Source organism: Theropithecus gelada, chromosome 18 (genome assembly GCF_003255815.1).
Source record: "Theropithecus gelada isolate Dixy chromosome 18, Tgel_1.0, whole genome shotgun sequence".
Taxonomy (NCBI): domain Eukaryota; kingdom Metazoa; phylum Chordata; class Mammalia; order Primates; family Cercopithecidae; genus Theropithecus; species Theropithecus gelada.
The window spans coordinates 44200757-44221274 of record NC_037686.1 but is presented as its reverse complement, the minus strand read 5'-3'; the positions used below and the strand labels follow the sequence as shown (position 1 = coordinate 44221274).

The window sequence follows — 20518 nt, the reverse complement described above, 5'->3', positions numbered from 1 at the left end:
AATTCAATTTAATCTCAATTAAAATTTCCAATGGCTCTTTCATGAAGTTAACAATAGGGCCTTGCCCTACTACATATCCAGTCTTAGAACAGATAGACAAAGCAATAGATGTGTTGGGGCATTTTAAAGGGAGAAAATAAAGGATGAAAAATGGCCTTTAAGCTGAGAAGAAAGGAAGTAAGGTTTATACATACAGCAGAATATTATTCAGCCTTTAAAAAGAAGGAAATTCTGACACATGCTACAACATAAGGTGGCTGAATCTTGAGAACATTATATAAAGTAAAATAAGCCAGTTACAAAAGGACAAATATTTATAATTTCACTTATAAGGTACCTAGAGTCATCAAATTGATTGATAGAGACAAAATACACTGGTGGTTGTCAGGGGATGGGGGAAGGAGGAGTTATTGTTTCCGTGTGTGATGATTGAAAAAGTTCTGTAGATAAAAAGTGGTGATGTTTGTACAAAAATGTGAATGTACTTAATGCCAGTGAATTGTACGCTAAAAAAGGGTTCAGATGGTAAAGTTTATGTAATATGTATTTTATCACAATTTAACATTTTAAAAAATATAAATGACAGGAAAACATTAACTGAAGTTAAGGCAACATTTATTTGATTTCCTTATAATCATATTACCTAAGGCAGAAGTGGTGGTTACTTGGCAAGAATACAATTTCTTTTAATGTCTTCTTTAGTTCAGAAATCATATTTCACTGGTACAAATCTGAGAGAATGTACTTCTAGCATGGGCTCCTATTCATGATCAATGTATTTTTGTGTCACCATGGCTTGATCAAATGCAATCGCTGTTTCAATGGCAGGGCATGGCCAGTTGTGGCAGCTGCTCTGAAGGTCACTTGTTTTACTGTGGCCTGGCCAAGCAAAGTAAGAGTGGGTCACAGTAAGCTCACTGGTCTCTTCAGGCTGTGCTCTGAATGATGACAGCAATACCTTGGCCGCCTCCAATGCAAGCTGATCCAACGGCATATTTTCCACCTCGACGTCTGAAAAAGAAAGCAGTGACTGAAATCTACTCTAATTTAAAAATTAGATTAATTAAATAGAACTAATAACAATCCCATTTGCATTATTCATTCTTATTCAGCTCATCTGCTCAATCTTTTCCCCAGTCCTCAATATTGGTATGATTACAACAGGAAAAGACTTTGGAAAGCTGAAAGTTTTTAATTTAAAAGAAAAAGAAAAAAGGGAGGCAAACTAAAAAGGAGATGAGTGGATTTAGGGTTAGAGGACTTGAAACACATACACAAGCTTGCATGTGTTATGGGAAAGAAGTGAGAAGAGGAAGTAACTGGATAAACAGGGGAAGCTGGGGAAGGGGATGAACATTCAGCTCCTTTAATTTATACAGTGAGAGCCTCATGGCACCTTAGAAGAAATGTAATTACTAAAGTTTGTCCCTATGAAAGGGCAGATAATTTAGAAACTATCCATGTCCCTTTCATAAAAATTAGACTCTTTTAAAGTACTCATCACTCCTAAGATGATGACTTTGAGAAAATTATCCAGGAATTATTTCTGTATGTGTCAAACTTCTGTATATGTCAATCACCTATTTCAACTCAGTGAATCATTAAGTGAAATAAGAGTCACATTTCCCCTGCCCTAACAGGGAGTCAGAGTAATTTTTCAGCCTGACTTACTTGGTTTTGTTTGCAATTTTTGTACAAACAGAGCAGAATGTTCCAAAATTAGATAGTACCAGAAGGAGGAGCTCTTCTATCAAAACTGAAAAGTACTGAACACACAAAAGGTTCCTGTGGAACCCTGGAAGCAGTGAAAAGAAAAACTTAGCTCAGACCCAAATTGTCAGTTTGCTTAGATTTCATAAATTATGGCATCTAGATCAGTACTCAGTACTTTTTTTTCTAAAATAAATTTATTTCACTCCTGTAACTGGCACTAAAACACACGTGCCATGAGAAGCAGGGCCTCATTATCTGCTCATGCAGTGAACACAAGCTGAGTGGTGCATAAAGACTGGACACACAGAGGAAGAGCTTGGTTCCTAAGTGCAGAGCCACTAACAAGCTGACTGACTCATCTAAGAGACCAGATGAAAAGCACTACCCAAGTAACTTGTTCCTGGTAAGAGCCTGTGCAGGAGACACGAAGAATGAAAAATGTTGGAGTGTTTTGGGGAAACCTAAACCCATGCATTTCTATAAAAAACAGCAAATCTGAAATGCAGCTATTTCTAGCAAGTACCTTAATTCATGAACCAGGTGTGCAGTAATTCTTGATCCAGATCCTCCCAGTGGGTGACCCAAAGCAATGGCTCCTCCATTCACATTGGTTTTACTTATGTCAAGATCTAAACTCTTCTCAACAGCCAAGTACTGGGGAGCAAAAGCTTCATTGACCTTAAAACAAAAATTAAAGCACTAACAAAAATCCTTACTCACAAACTAATTTTTAAATGAGAATGGTCGAGTCCTATCAATAGCTAAGTCTGCTGTTTCTTCCTGTTTAAGTTACCTCACAAAGTTATTATATCTACAATCATTCTGTATAAAGCTATCAGGTTTGAAATGTGTGCATTTACTAAATAATTTTAGTCAAATGCATCCCTTAGAGGAAATTATCAGTAATCCCGTAAATTGACACATACCAGACACAGTGGGATATTGTAGAAAGTCCACAGGTTTTAGAACTGGATGGATGGTTCAAATATTGGCTATATCATTTGTTAGGGTGTGACCCTGTGTGTATTCTTTAAACTCTTTAAATTCACAATGTGGCAGAACTGAAAAGTATCATATTATACTTACCCAAACTTGCAATTACCTTACTTCAAGTTTATAGTACTGTATTATCATATGATCTTAATTCAGGAACTTTATAGATAAGGAAACTCATTCTAAGAAAGGTAACTTTTGCAGAGTTGGGATAAAATTCATTCTGTGCTCTTTCCTACTATACTCTGTGGTCTCTCAAGATGGTGCCTCATTTGTGCTGAGATCCACCATTATCTTTCTACTCTACAGAGCCATCTTCAAGGAGATACTAAGAGACCTAGACTAGGTAGTGAAACTAGGCTTCTGAACCTAGGAAAACTGTTCTGAGTTATGTCCTTGAGAATGTATACATTTACAAATGATTATGAACAACTTTCCAGAGTAGATATACTTCAATAGTTTTAAATGTGAAGTCTAAAGTGAGAAATTTAGTGGTACCTATTTGCTGACACAAATATAATAAATTAAGCAGCCTCTTTGAGGCTCTGATCTGTGATCTACTAAAAGTAGAAGAGATTTAAGGATAAACCACTTGTCTGAAATCATGGTTTCCTATGTGAGAGATTATCATAGAGGAAATCACACCTGTGCCTACGCCTTCTCTATTGAATTAAATATAGTCAGATTTCCTTTGTTCTGTTAGTTATTTCCCAATGCCAACATCACATGCTTAATCACCTAAAATTTTCAAATACTCCAAAAGTGTGGAACGTATATAACCATCTTTGTTTCTCCACCTCTTCTTTTAATTATGCTAAATGCTTAAGACACTTTAGTGCTAATACTAACATTTAAAAAGAAATCACTCAATAAATTTAAGTTCTAGTGTCAAAAATTATGATAGGTGCATCCGAAATCAAGCTATGACTATCGTATAAAAGCCAAAGACACATTTAGATACATTTAAGGGAGGGGGCTCTATTTGGGGAGAAGGGCAAGAAACTTATAGATTTGGTACTAGATATGGCTTTTCTATTATGTCAATTGTTTTACATTTCTTTATTAAATTAAGTTAAAGTTACTTTTCTCCCACCTTATATAATATTCAACAGGGATGTTAGTAGTCTAAAATGTAACAGAGTTTTATACAGTAGTAAGAAATTTCCAGGAATTTATACTTTAGTAGGAGAAATCAGGCAGTTTGAATATTCAAATAAAAGTAAAGCATTTTAACCAGGTGGGGAAAAGGATCAACACAAGGCATCTAATGAAGGTACTATTTATTTAGATGTACATCATTTGGAAAGGCTAACTACAATGAAATTCAAAGAGCAATGAGACCAAATTAAAGTCATTTATGCTATAAAAGTACATGGTTTATTCATGTTGTAAAAAAAGAAAGAACACTTACCTCTACCAAATCCATGTCCTTAAGACTCAGTCCTGCTTTCTTCAGTGCTCCACTGATAGCAGGGACAGGACCTATATAATAAAAATCTTCTATAAAAATATAGAAATAAATGTCATCTTATATTTATGTATCAAGCTTCTCCTTCTTTCCAAGTAAGGAAGAAATAATGCAGCAATTATTAGTAGCCATAAACCTTACTATCTTGACAGTACCTATTAAATGAAGTGACAATAAAGAGGCAGAAAAAGGGCCCGGGCATGGTGGCTCATGCCTGTAATCTCAGTACTTGGGGAGGCTGAGGTGGGAGGATCACTTTAGGCCAGGAGTTCAAGACCAGCCTGGCAACACAGCAAGACCCGGTCTCTTAAAAAAAAAAAAATAAATAATAATAATAAAAATAAACTGGAACGAAGGTGAAAAGTTGTTTATACATTCAAACTGCAGATAAAAGAATTACATGAAAAGTTCTACCATAAACAGCTTTAAGATTTAAAACAGCCAAAGGAATCATATATGGGATTTTATAGTCAGTTATATTAATAGATCATAATTGATATCAAAGACCAAGGCAGAGTGAGTGCTCTCCTGGGAGCCAAGCCATATGCATTCATAGCACAGAAGTTACTGTGGCTACACTCTGAATTTTCAGGCCCATTTGGATAAAAGGCAAGAAATAGCAGCAGTATCGCCACATGGGCACAGAGAGATGGGAAGCTACGAGGCACTTGAGGGAAGGTTTTATCAAGTAAGGTGATGTTTACAACTCCAAGGGTAGGCAGAAAATTTAAATAAAACATAACTTCTAATTTAAGAAATGCAATGCCATCTAATAAGACTTCTGAAATAAACTTTAGCTCCCAGATTTCTGATGATCTAATGAGAGTTTAATATTGCTCATAGTTTAAGTAAATCCATATTTTTTTCCAAAAGGTAAAAAATTTGGGTAGAGATGATTATCTACTTTTCTATTTGTTCTTGAAGAATGAAACTGCCAAAAATGTCTACAAAGAAAAATATGTGGTATGTTCTGCTGAATGCAAGTAGTCAAATATTCAGCATCAAGTTTCACAAAAATCAGTATTTACAAGAAAGGTATAATGAAACCTAAATATAATATTTATTTTGTCACGCAGTTAAAATGCTCTTTGGACAACAAACCGTGTGCTTATTGATTAGCACTGTCCAGGTAATGCATTTCAATTTCAAATGCCAGTTTCATGTGGCTACTGATTTACTACAGGATCCAATTCCAGATTCTCTTTGTATGTCTAAAGCATGAAAATGTGAAAATGAGATGGGTATTCAGTAGTAAAGCATCAGTTATCCAGCCTGGTCAGGGGATGAAGTAGCCAACAGTAGTGACAGATACATAAAAGGTGGACAATGTTCAGACCACTGTACACACTTCCTTGTCTGCATAAACAACACAGCAAGCATGACTCAGTATGTTCACTTTAACTCAGAATCCACCGTAACAATACGCTAGGCCATAACTTGATTTTTAAAGGACTCTTCCCAGACCACTGTTATTTACTGGGACTCAAGAAGGTTTAGTATTCTTGTTAGGAAAAGGAGACCTTATTTCTAGTCCTGTTTCCTGTCACTAATAGCTATGCAACTTTGTGCATCTCTCTGGGCATCAAGCTACTCATCAATAATGCTCTGAATTGGTTTTCAACCTTTTTCTCTTTAAGCATCAGGATTCTTTCTGCATAAGGAAGCCGAGTAATAGATAATGCCAGAACTGCTCCAGCTGAAGAGGCTCAAAGTTCCACCCACCACCCTCTACCATTGCCACCCCTGAGGAATTCCAGGGAGTGCTGTCTTTCTGTAGCTGTGTACTTCCTCAGAACACTACTATTCTCTTCAAGTCATGGCTTTCCCCCACTTTTTTTTTTTGGTCTGCAGCTATTCTGCAGGGCTAAGGATTGCTAGTCGTTAGGTAATCACAGGACTGAGGACCACTATTCTTGTAAGTAAGTTAGATTAACAAACCAGTTGATACTCAACAACTTATTCTCCCCGCTTATTCAACTGGGATGCTTCAAGTAGTTACCTTGTTTAATCCCATCACTACACACAAGTGACAGACAAGCTTCTAGATGAAGGGGGCAGCTGATACTGTGGGACACCTGGAATGTACAGCTCTGTTCAAGCCCTGAGGAAAAATGACAGTCCTACCACAGTGGCATTCTTTGTATTTTAGGGCAAATATTCAGGCCCAGGAACAGAAGGAAGGAAAACAACCCTTTCTTTGCTCACTGGCTATGCTAATCTATCAGAACCTATTAAATACGGTTAAACTGTAAAAGAAGTATAAAATAACCAACCCATGTCACATACATTTGTTTGATCATCAAAAGCATCTAGGTGTATGGGGGAAAAAAAAAAAAAACCAAAAAAACTCTGCTCTTGCGCTGGGCGTGGTGGCTCACGCCTGTAATCCCAGCACTTTGGGAGGCTGAGGCGGGTGGATCACCTGAGGTCAGGAGTTTGAGACCAGCCTGGCCAATGTGGTGAAACTGTCTCTACTAAAAATACAGAAATTAGCCACATGTGGTGGTGGGCACCTGTAATCCCAGCTACTGGGGAGGCTGAGGCAGGAGAATCACTTGAACCCGGGAGGCAGAGGTTGCAGTGAGCTGAGATCACGCCACTGCACTCCAGCCTGGGTGACAAAGTGACTCTGTGTCAAAAAATAACAAAACTAAACAAAACAAAAAACAAAACCCAGCTCTGCTCTTGGGCTCCACTCTGAACCTACTGAAACAAAATCTAAAGATGTGGGATTATGAGCGGATTTTGACAATCATCTGGGGTTGGGAACCACTGCCCTAGATATCAAAATAATAAATGCCATAACAACATATGGATGTTTAATTTTTCCACCACCTTCCATTTCTAAGACAAAAGTTATGTTTTGCCAATAGTGGATAGCCGAAAGCTAATAAGCTTCTAAGATTGACTTTTCACAGGTGTCAAAATATCTTGCAGTTCTTGCTGACATAAATTTGAGACACATAGTGAGAGACGACAAGCTATGAACATGCCAGCTTTCTTAGGAATTCTATACAGAAATATGTCTTCTCTAAGGGACATGGCAGCAAATATGGTTAAGTATTAATCCCAAATCAGCGTAAGTGGTATTGTTCGAGTAGAACCCGTAGGCTTACACTGAAGGATCTCTGAGATGACAGGTTGGTAACTGGTTCTCCTCCTTCTCTCTTGGAACCTACCTCAAAACAATTTAGTTACTCAAAAAAAGGGCTAAACAATCTGAAATCTATACCCTAGGGCAGGCTTTTCCTTAGAGTGGGAGGTTATATGTAGGTGGGATAGATCAAAGTTACTGAGTACCAAATTTTATTTTTCCAAGTGAGGCAACTAATTGGTTCCCTATTCCCCCAGAGAATGACAGGAACTATTAAAATTCAGCATCATGTGTGGTTCCTAGGAGTGCATCCAGCAATAGAGTTCCAAATTTTTTCCAGCTAGTACTTTACCAATCTAAATAATTATTTATAAGTCTTTATTTTGCTAATACTCACCTGAGCAAGAGGAATATTATTTTGACTTCCTGAGACTATGCGTTTAACTCACAGTGAAGAGAGCACTTGATTTCAGAGACTTGGATTCATACCCTGGCTGTCACTTACTGATTTGGAACCTTACAAGACAACCTCCCTAAGCCTCAATTTTCTAATTCACAAAGAAGTCTCCCTTACTAGAGACGTGGGAAGACTGAATGAGGTACTTTCATTGTGTGTAAAACAACCAGCAAGGAGCTGCGGTACCACCTTCTCCACACAGCCTTCTCTATTTCACCCCAGGATTTCTCCCATCTCATAATTTATTTTATCTTGTCAGGATCACGTTTCTGTTTCGATTATTTCTGTTATTTTCTGTGTGTTGATTTCTAAACTCTCAAAGGAACAATAAGATATGATTACTGTGTGTTGATTTTTTAAATCTCAAATGGACACTAAGATATGATTACTTCCTCCATGGAGTTTACAGGGTCTTGGTTTTTCTATTGTGTCTAGGATAGTTCTTCATAAAGATTTTTTATTTAAACTGATCACCAATCTTCTTTTCTCTACAGGTGACCTTGGTTTGGCCACTTTTTCAGGACTCTAAATGCCAAAGAAGACTTATCTCCAGAAATATTATAGAACCGGTTTGTTTTACTACAAACTTACCAATACCCATGATAGAGGGATCACATCCAGATACAAAGTAGCCCACAATTCTTGCCAGTGGTGTGAAGTTATGCTTCTTAACAGCATCTTCACTAGCTATGATAACAGCTCCAGCACCATCAGCTATCCCCTTGAAAATAAAAATACTAGAATAACTAAAGGCTAAAATAATCCAGTTAATCAAGGTTTGAACTAATGGAGTAGCAGTATCAGGAATATGGCAGGACATAGGAAGCCAGTGCACAATCTGAGATACAACTAGAAAAGTGGTACTCTGGTGGATGAAGGAGATTTTTTAAGGCACAGAACACAACTTTACTAAAGAAAAAGGAAAAGGGTGTCAAGGAAAAACTTCTTTCTAGATGTGAGTAGATGTAAGAAAAAATACGATGAACTGCATGCATGAGAAAAAAAAGTTTGAAAACCAAAATAAGCCAGTTAGATTTGTTTCTGAAATGTCTTAGTTCGGAAAAAACTAAGAAATCAGAAGAGTATTATATAAATATGAAAAGATTTTGTGTGGGACTAGGAAAACCTACATTGATTGAATATGAACACTATTAGTTTAAGCGAAACAACTAAAGACTGGCATAAAAAGTATTTACAAGATACTTCATGATTATCTTGCGTTGAACACATCAGGAAGAATTGAAGCTAATCTGTGTGGTGATACCAACCGATGCATTCCCTGCAGTGACAGTTCCATCTTTCTTGAATACTGGAGGAAGTTTCTGTAACTGTTCCAGGGTGGTTTGGGGCCGAGCATGCTCGTCTACCTGCATTGTCTGTTTTCCTTTCTTTGTCTTCACTTCAATTGGTGCCATTTCATCATTAAAGTAGCCAGCATCATTAGCTGAAAAATAGTAGAAAGACTATCATAAGAATAAAAGAAACATGAATATAAGTCAAACATATTCAATTTCTGATCTACCCTTTCCTCACAGTCTACTTTAAAATTGAGTCTTTATTATTTATTTATTTTTAAGATGGAGTCTTGCATTGTCGCCCGGGCTGCAGTGCAATGGCACAATCTCAGCTCACTGCAACCTCCACCTCCCGGGTTCAAGCAATTCTCCTGCCTCAGCCTCCCCAGTAGCTGGGATTATAGGCGCTCACCACCATGCCCGGCTAATTTTTTAATATTTTTAGTAAAGACGGGGTTTCACCATGTTGGCCACGCTAGTCTCGAACTCATGACCTCATGATTCACCCTCCTTGTCTCCCAAAGTGCTGGGATTACAGATGTGAGCCACCACACTCAGCCTGAGTCTTTACTACTTACTTACACAACTTATCTTCCATATTGGAGGATTCATGATACCATCATGTGTTTATGTAGATGCATTTTGCATCTTTTAAAAATTATATTTTAATTTTTTCACTACAATTTTTTTTTTAACCAGGTACTGCTAAGAGTGTTAGCAGCATTTGTCTGTTAGCTATAGACGTAAAGGCACTAAGTGGATTTAATGCCCCTTTTAAACTTCTTTTGGTGAGATAAGCAATTAAAAAGTTACCAAGTTATCTATGCCACAAAGTAATCTAACAAACTTCACAGTGATAGGCAACCCGAAGAAATTATGGGAGCAATCACTAATACAATTATAAGTAATACATCTTACCTACTTTGACCTCCACTGACTAGAATGTACTGTAGTAATCTACAGCTTCGGAAAGAGGGTCAGGAATCATACTAACCTAATTTGGGTATCACTTTACAATTGGCAAAATACTTTCTTTATATGCCCTTATGTGATTTTACAACAACCTTATTAGATAAATAGGGAAAGCAAATATTGTTATCTCTATTTTACAGAGGTTCAGTGAATAAATGATTTGACTGAGCTTGATAACTTGTGCATGGTAGAAGTAGAAACAGAACCGATAACTCTTGACTTCCAGACCAATCCTCTTCTACTATGAACATATAACTAAAAAAACACAGATGAGTTGGATGGCATCAGCTCTATTCCACTTATCCTTCTGAAATGCTAAGATGGACTTTATCCTCATTACTTCAAGCATTTAATACTCCTAAATAAGAGTTTCCACTTGCTTTAACAGTTTAATTTTGAAAATATCACATTTCTTGAACTGCTGTCACATTGCCTGTTTTGGACTGGCGCTATAGCAACCTGCTGTGCTACACCAGGGCGCTCTAACTAGAGTCTCAGACTAGTTCTAAGTCTCCGAGTCAGGTACAATGATTCTTAATTAGGAATGCGAGAAGGAAAGCATAAAAGACCCAGTGGGTCTTTTCCAAACACATTACCCCTTCTTATGATTATGATATGGCTTGTGGGAGAGGACATCCTCTATATTCCAGTCCACAGTGAGCTATCACCTCTGACAGAGTGTATCATATTCCTCAGCATGTTCTACTGACAACAGGACCAGTTCAGCACAAAATTCAAGCGTCCATCTAGGGTCAAGTAGCAATACCACTTTTTAAGTAGTATTAACTTTTTCAAAACAGAAATTCCCAGTTAATTTTGCAATAATTAATAAAATATCTAATCATCTAAAAACGAATAATGAAAAGATGTAATAATTCTTAAAGGTATGATTTGTAAATATTATATAACCATAATAGAAATGATGAAAATATTTCCTATAGATATTTATTCTATAGATACTGATATTTTCCAATTTCACTCACCAGCCTTCCATCTCTGCTGTGACTGCAGGGCATATTTGTCACATTCTTCTCTGCTTATTTTGTGTTTTACAGCAAGATTCTCTGCAGTCATTGCCATGGGGAGCTGGACATGCTGATCTGTTAATCCCGCCCATAAAGAATCTTCCAGCTATTAAAAGACATTAATAAAGTGACTTGTTAAGGCATTACCTTTTAAAAGTAATATGTCATGAGTTCTTTAAATTTAAATAACACTTCCAATAAACAAAAGTAAAATTAAGACTTTCTGATAACCATTTACTATTTTCATATTCCTATTCGGTTCTGGGATATTTTCTAAAAACATGCAATGTTTTTGAGAACATTCAATGTCACACAATAAAATGCACACATTCTCTGTCCCTCTCTAAATATGGGTCTAAGAACAGCCAACAGGACTAGACGTGCATGGTGAGATCACAGAAGTTACCCTATAATCAAAAACTAAATCCTCAAGGTCATATTTTGTAGAAAACCTGACAATGAGTCTTCATGCAATGTTTTCTTATAGCCACCTTTGTAAACCAGCCCTGAGTTCTGTAATAAAGAGTATATCTTTCTCATCCTGTGCCTCAGTGACAGGAATAGCTGGTTCTATCAGTTACTATGAGGCTGAAAAGAACTTGGGACAGGCTCTCAGAGTCACAGAAAGGTTGTTAATTATTATTCAAGTAGTTAGAGTCTCTGCTAAGTGTGTCCCATTTTGCTGCATCATCAACGTTTGACTCACTGACTTGTCTTTATAAAGGATATCTCAAATGTGTTTCATGGCTAAAATCCACATAGATTCTCTTAAGTCTCATTCCTTTCAACTTTCAAAAAGGTCAGGTGAGAAACCGGGTGAACAGTGTAAGTCAAACATTACTATTGAAAATGCTAAAAAATATAAAATGTCAGTAGCCCTTTCACATGGGAATGAGAAGAAAACATAATTCTTTATCAGTATTGTACTATCATTCTCAAGTTGTAGCTCTCAAAGATAAAATCAGTTTTTGTTTGATTTGGGACAATATAATCTGTATTCAAAGACGTTTTGTGTGATGAAGAAGAAATCTATTCTGAGATTGTCCCAGAAATAAAACTTCTATAAGTCACATTAAAGATTTAATTACTCAGATTACTTATTGTTTAGTAGGGAGATTAATTCACCCTTTTGTCTATCTTTTTAATCCACTTCTTCCCTTCCTCCATCTCTCCCATGCCTATGGCCACTTACACAGGATAATTATACTACTAGAGGTCTGCTGAGATAGAATCTAATTTCATATGGGTTAAAAATGTCAAAACTAACAACCAAAATAGAGTTTTGAAATAGTTTACAAACTTCTAATCATTCATATCTTGCCAATCCTCATCAACAAAATTGGTATCAAAATTAGTTTTCACTCCCATAAAAAGGTATATTGTTAAAAGTACTTATATAATGCTAATAAGAACTAATTCTTTTAAATTTTTATGGTTCCAACCTTGATATCTGATCCAAGCTTGGTTCCAAAACGCACATTTCTGACACAGTAGGGAGCTTGGCTCATGCTTTCGGTTCCTCCACATAAAACAACTTCAGCGTCTTTAACACAAATTTCCTATTTAAAAACAAACAATAAAAACTCCTTTAACCGTACCCAATGTATTAAGAAACATACTGATTTTACAAATTAATGGTAAATCCAACAAATATTGTACCCTAGCTTACAGTGTCTCAAAAGGAAATGCTTTTAAAGTAACTGTAAAGCAAACGCTAACGTATCCATTACCAAGACGTAGTGGGGGGAAACTAAAAGGTTTCAATCATGAGAATAGTAATACTTAACACAATATAAACCTTGAAAATCAACAGAGATATTAATATCTGGCATAAATGTACAGCAGATAATAAAGGACAAACCCTTTAAAAAGGCAAAAGAAAAATTTATCCCATTAATGGAGGTATCTGAACGAGACCAGAGATTTACAAGAACTAGTTCAATCTAGGTGGCTCATAACAAGGAAATCATTTCATTCTTCCAACACTTTCCACTGTTTGCCTTTCTCAGAAAAGCAGCAAATAATGAGCCTCTAAGAAAACCTGATGTTTCTTAAAATTATTACTAAGAAAAATGAGGTCCGTATTTAAAATATATCGTTATAGAAACAAATTAATGTGAAAATTGTTTATTAAAATACGCCTCTGTCTCTTATTTTGTTTGTAATAAAATGAAGACTTTTACAAATGAAATTCAATTTCACTTTACTCTCTTCCCTGTGTTCAAAGAAACAAATGTATTTAACCAACCATCCTTTAAAAAAGGTCAAACTAGTTTGTACTTCTAACAGCATCATTCACTTCCTTTGAAATAAAACACATTTCCTTATCCTCTCCTAAATTCTTGAGAGTTCCTGCTTGCCTCACAGTCTTTATTCAGTGCCTCACAGTTAACGCTCACAGACCTGGGTTCAAATTCTACGACTCAGTAACCTTAATGGCTTTAATAATCAGTTTCCTTGCCTGTAAAATGAGAATAATAATAGTTCTTGCTTCATAGGATGGTTGTAAGATTAAATGAGATATTGAATGTAAATCTAGCAGGGTGCCTAGCATGTAGGAAGCACTCGAAAAGAATGATGAACATATTAACTTTTAAAAATATTGTAGTAAAGTATATATGTATATAATACCATTTTAACCATTTTTAAGTGTACAGGTCAGTGGCATTAAGTGTATTCATAGTGTGATGCAACCATTACCACCACCCATCTCCAGAACGCTCTTCATCTTGCAAAACAAACTCCATATCCATTAAACACTAACTTTCCCTCACCAGCCCCCGGGAACACCATTCTACTTTCTGTCTCTATGAATTTGACTACTCTAGGTATCTCAAAGAAGTAGAAACATACAGTATTTGTCCTTTTGTGACAAGCTTATTCCACTTTCAGGTTCATTTTTAGCTTTTTTTTTTTCTTTTTTTTTGGAGACAGGGTCTCACTCTGTTGCCCATGGCTGGAGTGCAGTGGTATGATCACGGTTGACTTGACCTCCAGGGCTCAAGCAATCCTCCCTAAAGCTGAAGTGTTATATTGCAGTGGGACATTTCTTCTAGTAACTATTAACATATTTTCAGAGAATTTAAAAAAATGTTGTCCATACCTGACATCCATTCACAATGGACTGGAAACCAGAACCACAGAGCCTATTAATCGTGAGAGCTGGGGTCTCCTTTGGGACTCCCACACGCAAACCCACATGCCTTGCCAAATATATAGCATTTGAAGAACTCTAGAAGAGAGAAGGAAAATAAAAATAATATCCTCTATAAATCTAGTAATTAAGAACAAGCACCAAATACATGGAAATGTTGGCAATCTATCAAAAATGATAAACTATATGGCTCTAAGGTAGGACAAAATACATCTAAGTACAGCATATTATATCTAATACATGTTTACAATTTGACTAAAAACTATAGTCAATAGAGTTTTTTTCTATTTTTTTATTGGGGTAAAATACACATAACAAAATTTACCATTTTAACCATTTTTAAGTGTATAGTTCAATGGTATTATTTAAATACATTCATAATGTGTAACCATAGTCAATTGGTTTTCAAATATATTAAAGATAACTGCCACTTAGAGAAATCCCACTAAGTCCTTAATATAAGACAGAAATTTATAACAATTAGAGTTATTTAAAAATGGAATAGGCTATCCTAAAGTAGTATGCTCCTTAACAGAGGAAGTATCTGAGGCTGTGGTTCTCAACCTTGGTTGCAGGCTGGAATAACCTAGGAAGCTTTATTACATACTCATGCTCAAGTTCCTAAGCAAATCAATTAAACCAGAAAGGCTGGAGGTGGGGCCTGGGCATCAGTAGTCACTTTTAAAAAGCATCCCAAGTAATTCTAATGTAAAGCAGGCTGAGGACTGCATACTTAGGGAGAAGACAGATGAATGATTGGTCAGGAGAGTAAGAAGTAGGAGTAGACCACCGCTCCCCAAACTTTAAAATGCATACAGGGGCATCTTGTTATAATAAAATGTAGGTTCTGAATCAGCAGGTCTATGTCTGCCTGAGATTCTGCATCTCTAACCATTTCCCTGGTGAAGCTGATGTTGCTAGTCCAAGAACCACACTTTGAATAAAAAGAATGCCTTAAAAAAAAAAAAAAAAAAAAAAAAAAAAAACCAGTAACAACCAAAAACATTAACAGCCTGTTTTGGAGGCTGTTAGCAACAGCAAAAACAAGTCTGACAAAATGTAAAAAATTGGTCTATCAAGGTACAGGGTTTTAGGATGTTCATTGTACTATTCTTTTAACTTTTGTGTAGGTTTCAAGTTTTTCAAAACTCAACAAATTCAGTACATTTATAAGTTAAGGGTTTTGAATGCAGATGAAACTGGGAGGAACTCAGTATAACATCAATTAATCTACTAACTGTTTCATTTGTTGACTGAGATGAAATTATCTTATTTTACAAATTAATGTCATTAAAAAACTTCTTGGTCAATGGATATTCTTTTGCCAAGGTTTGTCAAATATTGCATATCAACAGAATAAAAAAGATTTACACGATCATCTCAGTCAACAGAAAAAGCATTTGACAAAATCCAACACCCTTTTATGACAAAAACACTGAACAAACTAGGAACAGATGGCAACTTTCTCAATCTGACAAAGGGAATCTATAAAAAATCCACAGCTATCATCATACGTAAAGGTGAAAGGCCAGATGCTTTCCCCCTATAATCAGGAATAAGACAAAGATACCCGTTTCTTATAACTTCTATTCAACATCGGAGATTCTAGCCAGGGTAATTAGGGAAGAAAAAGAAAAAGAATCCACACTGGATTTCATTGTTTCTTAAAAAATAAGTAAAACTCATTTATTCCAAATGATATTTAATAATATTAAACTCAATTAGAAAAGCAGCTTTGTGGTATTTGTCAAATGTCATTCGAAGCATATTCTGTTCTCTCTTAACCATAAAAGCCTAACCCCAAATATTTACCTGTTAAGCACTTAACATCCTTACAAGAAAACTCTATCTTGGCCTGAGAGAAAACTCAAGGCAAGAAAAACTGTCTTTAGGAACAGAGGCACAAACACAATTAAACTAATACTATTTAGAGTGACTTTGTGTTATAAAGTTTGAGAGAATACATGCTGGGAAAAAAAAATATTTTAGAAGGAAAACTTTAAAATTCTAGAAAACACAAAAACCAAAAGTATCCAATTTCTATTTAATCTGTTCTAATGCCTTCTTAGGTCAGAGGTAAAAGCTACAAAATAAAATAAAAATAACAAAAGACAATATCGAGAATTCTTTACGAAAATATTTTAGGTTCAACAGACATAACTGCCAAAGAAAAAAAGTCACTGCTTTTTCTGGATGTGAAGATACACAATGGCAAGATGAACAGAATCAAGTTCAAATGCAAGGCCTAGTGATTTCTGTGTCCATTGTCATTCTCTTTCCTTTAGCAATGATCACATCATTGACATCTTTAAATATATATATCATATATACATATGTGTATATATGAAAGATATAGAAACAGATCAAATATATATCTATATATATATAATCTTTTTCATTAGATTATTACCTCCTTTTAGTCCACCTTGGGTACCATAGCACCTATAATAGCCTCTAACTAGGTATCCAATAAATGTTTCTATACTTTAAAGGAATTCTGAATTTTCAATTACCTGCATATGAGTGATTGATTTTGTACATCACACATAGCAAGACAGAGGGTAAGGAAGCATCTTATTTCTTACAACAAACACTGATCAAGCTCCTACAATGTGTAAGAAAATTAGGGGAGGTGTGCTGTATTGCTTGGGTTTACTAAGGTGGCATATGGAGAAAATCAATTAACTTCAAGAAAGCCAAGGAAGTCAATCTGCTATTTAGGAAGCACTGAAATGCATCCCAAGTCAGATAGACATACAGTTTCTAGAACATATGATGCTTTGAATTATGCATGACATTGATTCTGGAGTCACAGAAATTACTAAAATTACAAATGTATGAAGTCTGTAACTATTGGCTGGGAGTGGTGGCTTACGCCTGTCATCCATCCCAGCACTTTGGGAGGCCAAGGCAGGCGCATCACGATGTCAAAAGATTGAGACCACCCTGGCCAACATGGTAAAACTCTGTCTCTACTAAAAATACAAAAATTAGCTGGGCTTGGTGGTGCACACCTGTAATCCCAGCTACTCAGGAGACTGAGGCAGGAGCATCGCTTGAACCTGGGAGGCAGAAGTTGCAGTGAGCCAAGATTGCACCACCATGCTCCAGCCTGGCAGCAGAGCGAGACTCCATCCCAAAAAAAAAAAAGGTCTATAACTATTAACTTGTTTACCATTATGATATGTTAAAGGAATTATTTTTAGAAACTGATCAAACAAGCAATAGGAGTGAACACCTTCCTTTACCCTACTAACCTGCACGACATTGCCTATAATCACACTGTCAACAGTTTCAGGTGAAACTTTGCCAGCAGACAAGGCAGCCTTGGCGGCAAATTCAGACAAGTCAGTAGCAGTGAAGTCTTTCAGAAGACCTCCATAAGCTCCAAAGGGCGTTCGCTTAGCAGCAACGACAAACACACCTATTGCAACAAGAAGAGATTTGTAAGCCATCACAGATTAGTAAATACCTCTAAATGCTTCAAATAATCTCACCATGAAACCTTACACAATTTAAAATTAGATGACGGAAATTTCTGTTAGGCAATAATACCTAGAATAAGTCACACCCACGGAAGCAGAGTCTTAAGGATCACTAGTTTGACAGTTTGATCTTTACCTACGTACAGGTACCAAGAACTGCACTGCATGCTGTTAAGGAAGGAGACCACCACTTCTCCTGTGCACCACCCCCCACCCCTTGCCTAGTTTATAAGACAGTAGGAAAAGAAAAAAGCAAAAAGTTAAAAAGAAACAGAAGTAAGATAAATAGTCAGATGGCCTAGTGCTACCACCCGGCCCTGGTAGTTAAAATAATGATGATGATGATGATGATAATAATAATAATAATAATAATAATAATAATAATAATATCAATCCCTGACCTAAACTACTTGTGTTATCTCTAAATTCCAGACATTGTATGAAAAAGCATTGCAAAACTTTCTGTTGTGTTAGCTTATGCATGTAGCCCCCAGTCACATTCCCCACGCTTGCTCAAGCTATCACCGTCCTTTTACGTGGACCCCTTAGAGTTGTAAGCCCTTAAAAGGGCCAAGAATTTTTTTTTGAGGGAGCTCTGCTCTTAAGATGCAAGTCTGTGGACGCTCCCGGCCAAATAAAGCCTCTTCCTTTTTTAAGCCGGTGTCTGAGGAGTTTTGACTGCTGCTCGTCCTGCTACGCTGTGATGTAAAGCCATTCTGGTTAGACAACTTTCTTGTTCTCTGATGCTTCACAATGCTAGAAACATTTGTTGAGAACTAAAATCCTTCTATGTGCTGGAGTATGTTGTCAAGTATTACAATAAAAGAATCTCCAAACTAGAAGGTGCCTTAGGGTTGTCTGAGGTCAACCACTCACTCTATTAAGAACTCCCTCTAAAAATTCCTGACAAAAGCTTCTCTCTAAACCTCTGCCAGAAAACTTTCAGTAGGAGGACATACTCTACTGCATGAAGCAGTGTGAGATCAATGGACAACATAAACTAATGATATTGCTTATTTTTTTGACAGAGTTTCGCTCTTGTCGCCTAGGCTGGAGCACAGTGGTGCAATTTCGGCTCACTGCAACCTCCGCCTCCCGGGCTCAAGTGATTCTCCTGCCTCAGCCTCCCAAGTAGCTGGGACTACAGACACCTGCCACCACGCCCAGCTAATTTTTGTATGTTTAGCAGAGACGGGGTTTCACCATGTTGGCCAGACTGGTCTTGAACTCCTGACCTCAGGGGATCCATCTGCCTCGGACTCCCAAAGTGCTAGAATTACAGGTGTGAGGCACCTGCTCCCGGCCCCAACGAATGATATTTCTTTATACTGAACTAACTCAGCTTACAAAGTCTTCCATCCACCAATTCTAGTTCTATCCAAAAGCACCAACACAGATAGAGATGTAGTTTATAGAACATATGCTGCTTTGAATTTGAATTATATATGCCACCAGTTCTAGAGTCACAGGATGACTCAAGTTACAGACTGCAAATAATAAGGTGAACTATTGTAATACCTAACCTTGTTTTTTACTAACTTTGTTTTTAGACTCTCCCTTTCTCCCTTAATCACCTAGCCTTGTTTCCACATGAATAAGCTCTTCCTTAGCTGAGACAGCGGATGAGGACGAACTCCATTTGGCTCCGTTATTTGCAAGGTTTCAAGGACTCCTTCATACCAAAGAGTCCAATTAACGGATAAGGTACTGAAGCAAGCAATGTACAAGTTCCCAGGGTTTTGCTCAAGAGATAACACCATAAAGCCTTGAGTTTGTGTCCGGCAGAGCACACATATATAACATCTTATGAAAGATTTAGAGCCCCTGCACCTGGAACTGTTTGTTTCTCTGTAACCATTTGTCTTTTTAACTTTTTTACATGTTTTCACTTCTGTAGAATTGTTGCAACTGAGCTCCCCCTCCCCTTCCTAACTCGAAGTATAAAAGAAAATCAAGCCCCTTCCTCGGGCCGGAGAGAATTTCGAGCGTTAGCTGTCTCTCGGTCGCCGGCTAATAAAGGACTCTTAAATTTGTCTCAAAATGTGGCGTTTCTCTAACTCGCTCAGGTACAACACTATTATCTTTTACTTTTAGAAAAAAAATGGGCAAAACAGGTTACCTTCTACATGTGTATCCCCCACCTCCAGTATCTGAAGTCAACTAACCTGTAAGTCCCCAAACCCAGTAACTCTCATCTCAGGTAAATTAAAGGCATTCTTTCAATAGTTCTTTATTTGACATTAATTCTGACTGCTTTCCTCTAAAGACACTGTAGTTTGCCAACATCCTATTAAAATGTGTCCCTTAGAATATAACAAAACAGCATGCATTTTATCTAAACACAAAGAATACAGAGGAATTATCTATACATCTATTAATACACACTAAGACTATACATTTGCAGCATCGCTATTAGTTAAATCGGTGTCCTTGTACGAATAAATGAAAATCACCCCTTCCCAATCACCTACCATCTGCCAAAAAAACTTGTGACTATACAAATATATGATTATGATGTGAGTGGTACTCACTCATCATCATTAGAGCTGTACAGTGCAAAACTGGCATATCAGTAAGCAGCATCAGTTATAGCCATTTCATCATATTGACATTCATTAGGCGTCTACTAAATACCAGACATTTTATCACTTTCCACACAAAACCTAATCTTCCCAACAACTCTGCAAGGTAAATATTATAGCTAACATAGAGGGGACACTTACTATGCAATAGACTTCATGCTAGCACTTTGCATATACTAACTTTATTCTCTCCAAAACAATCTAAGTGCACATTTCCACATCTTGTCAAGAAATTATGGGACTTTTGGCAATGGGTTTGTGATAAGATACTGACCTACAA

The 20518-nt window shown here is 36.7% G+C and overlaps 1 protein-coding gene across 1 annotated transcript in view; it reads right to left on the bottom strand.

Annotated features, from left to right (window-relative positions):
• Positions 1-598: 598 nt before the first annotated feature.
• The window catches only part of ACAA2 (acetyl-CoA acyltransferase 2), a 28933-nt gene continuing 9013 nt past the window's right edge, over positions 599-20518 (bottom strand). Inside the window, exons 2-10 of the mRNA XM_025364943.1 lie at positions 17429-17595; positions 14121-14249; positions 12460-12576; positions 10976-11123; positions 8994-9169; positions 8317-8446; positions 4118-4188; positions 2237-2391; positions 599-1011 (exon numbers count right to left, since the gene is read on the bottom strand). Coding sequence (XP_025220728.1) covers positions 927-1011; positions 2237-2391; positions 4118-4188; positions 8317-8446; positions 8994-9169; positions 10976-11123; positions 12460-12576; positions 14121-14249; positions 17429-17595 — 1178 coding nt within the window. The 3' untranslated portion in view covers positions 599-926. The remainder of the gene's footprint in view (positions 1012-2236; positions 2392-4117; positions 4189-8316; positions 8447-8993; positions 9170-10975; positions 11124-12459; positions 12577-14120; positions 14250-17428; positions 17596-20518) is intronic.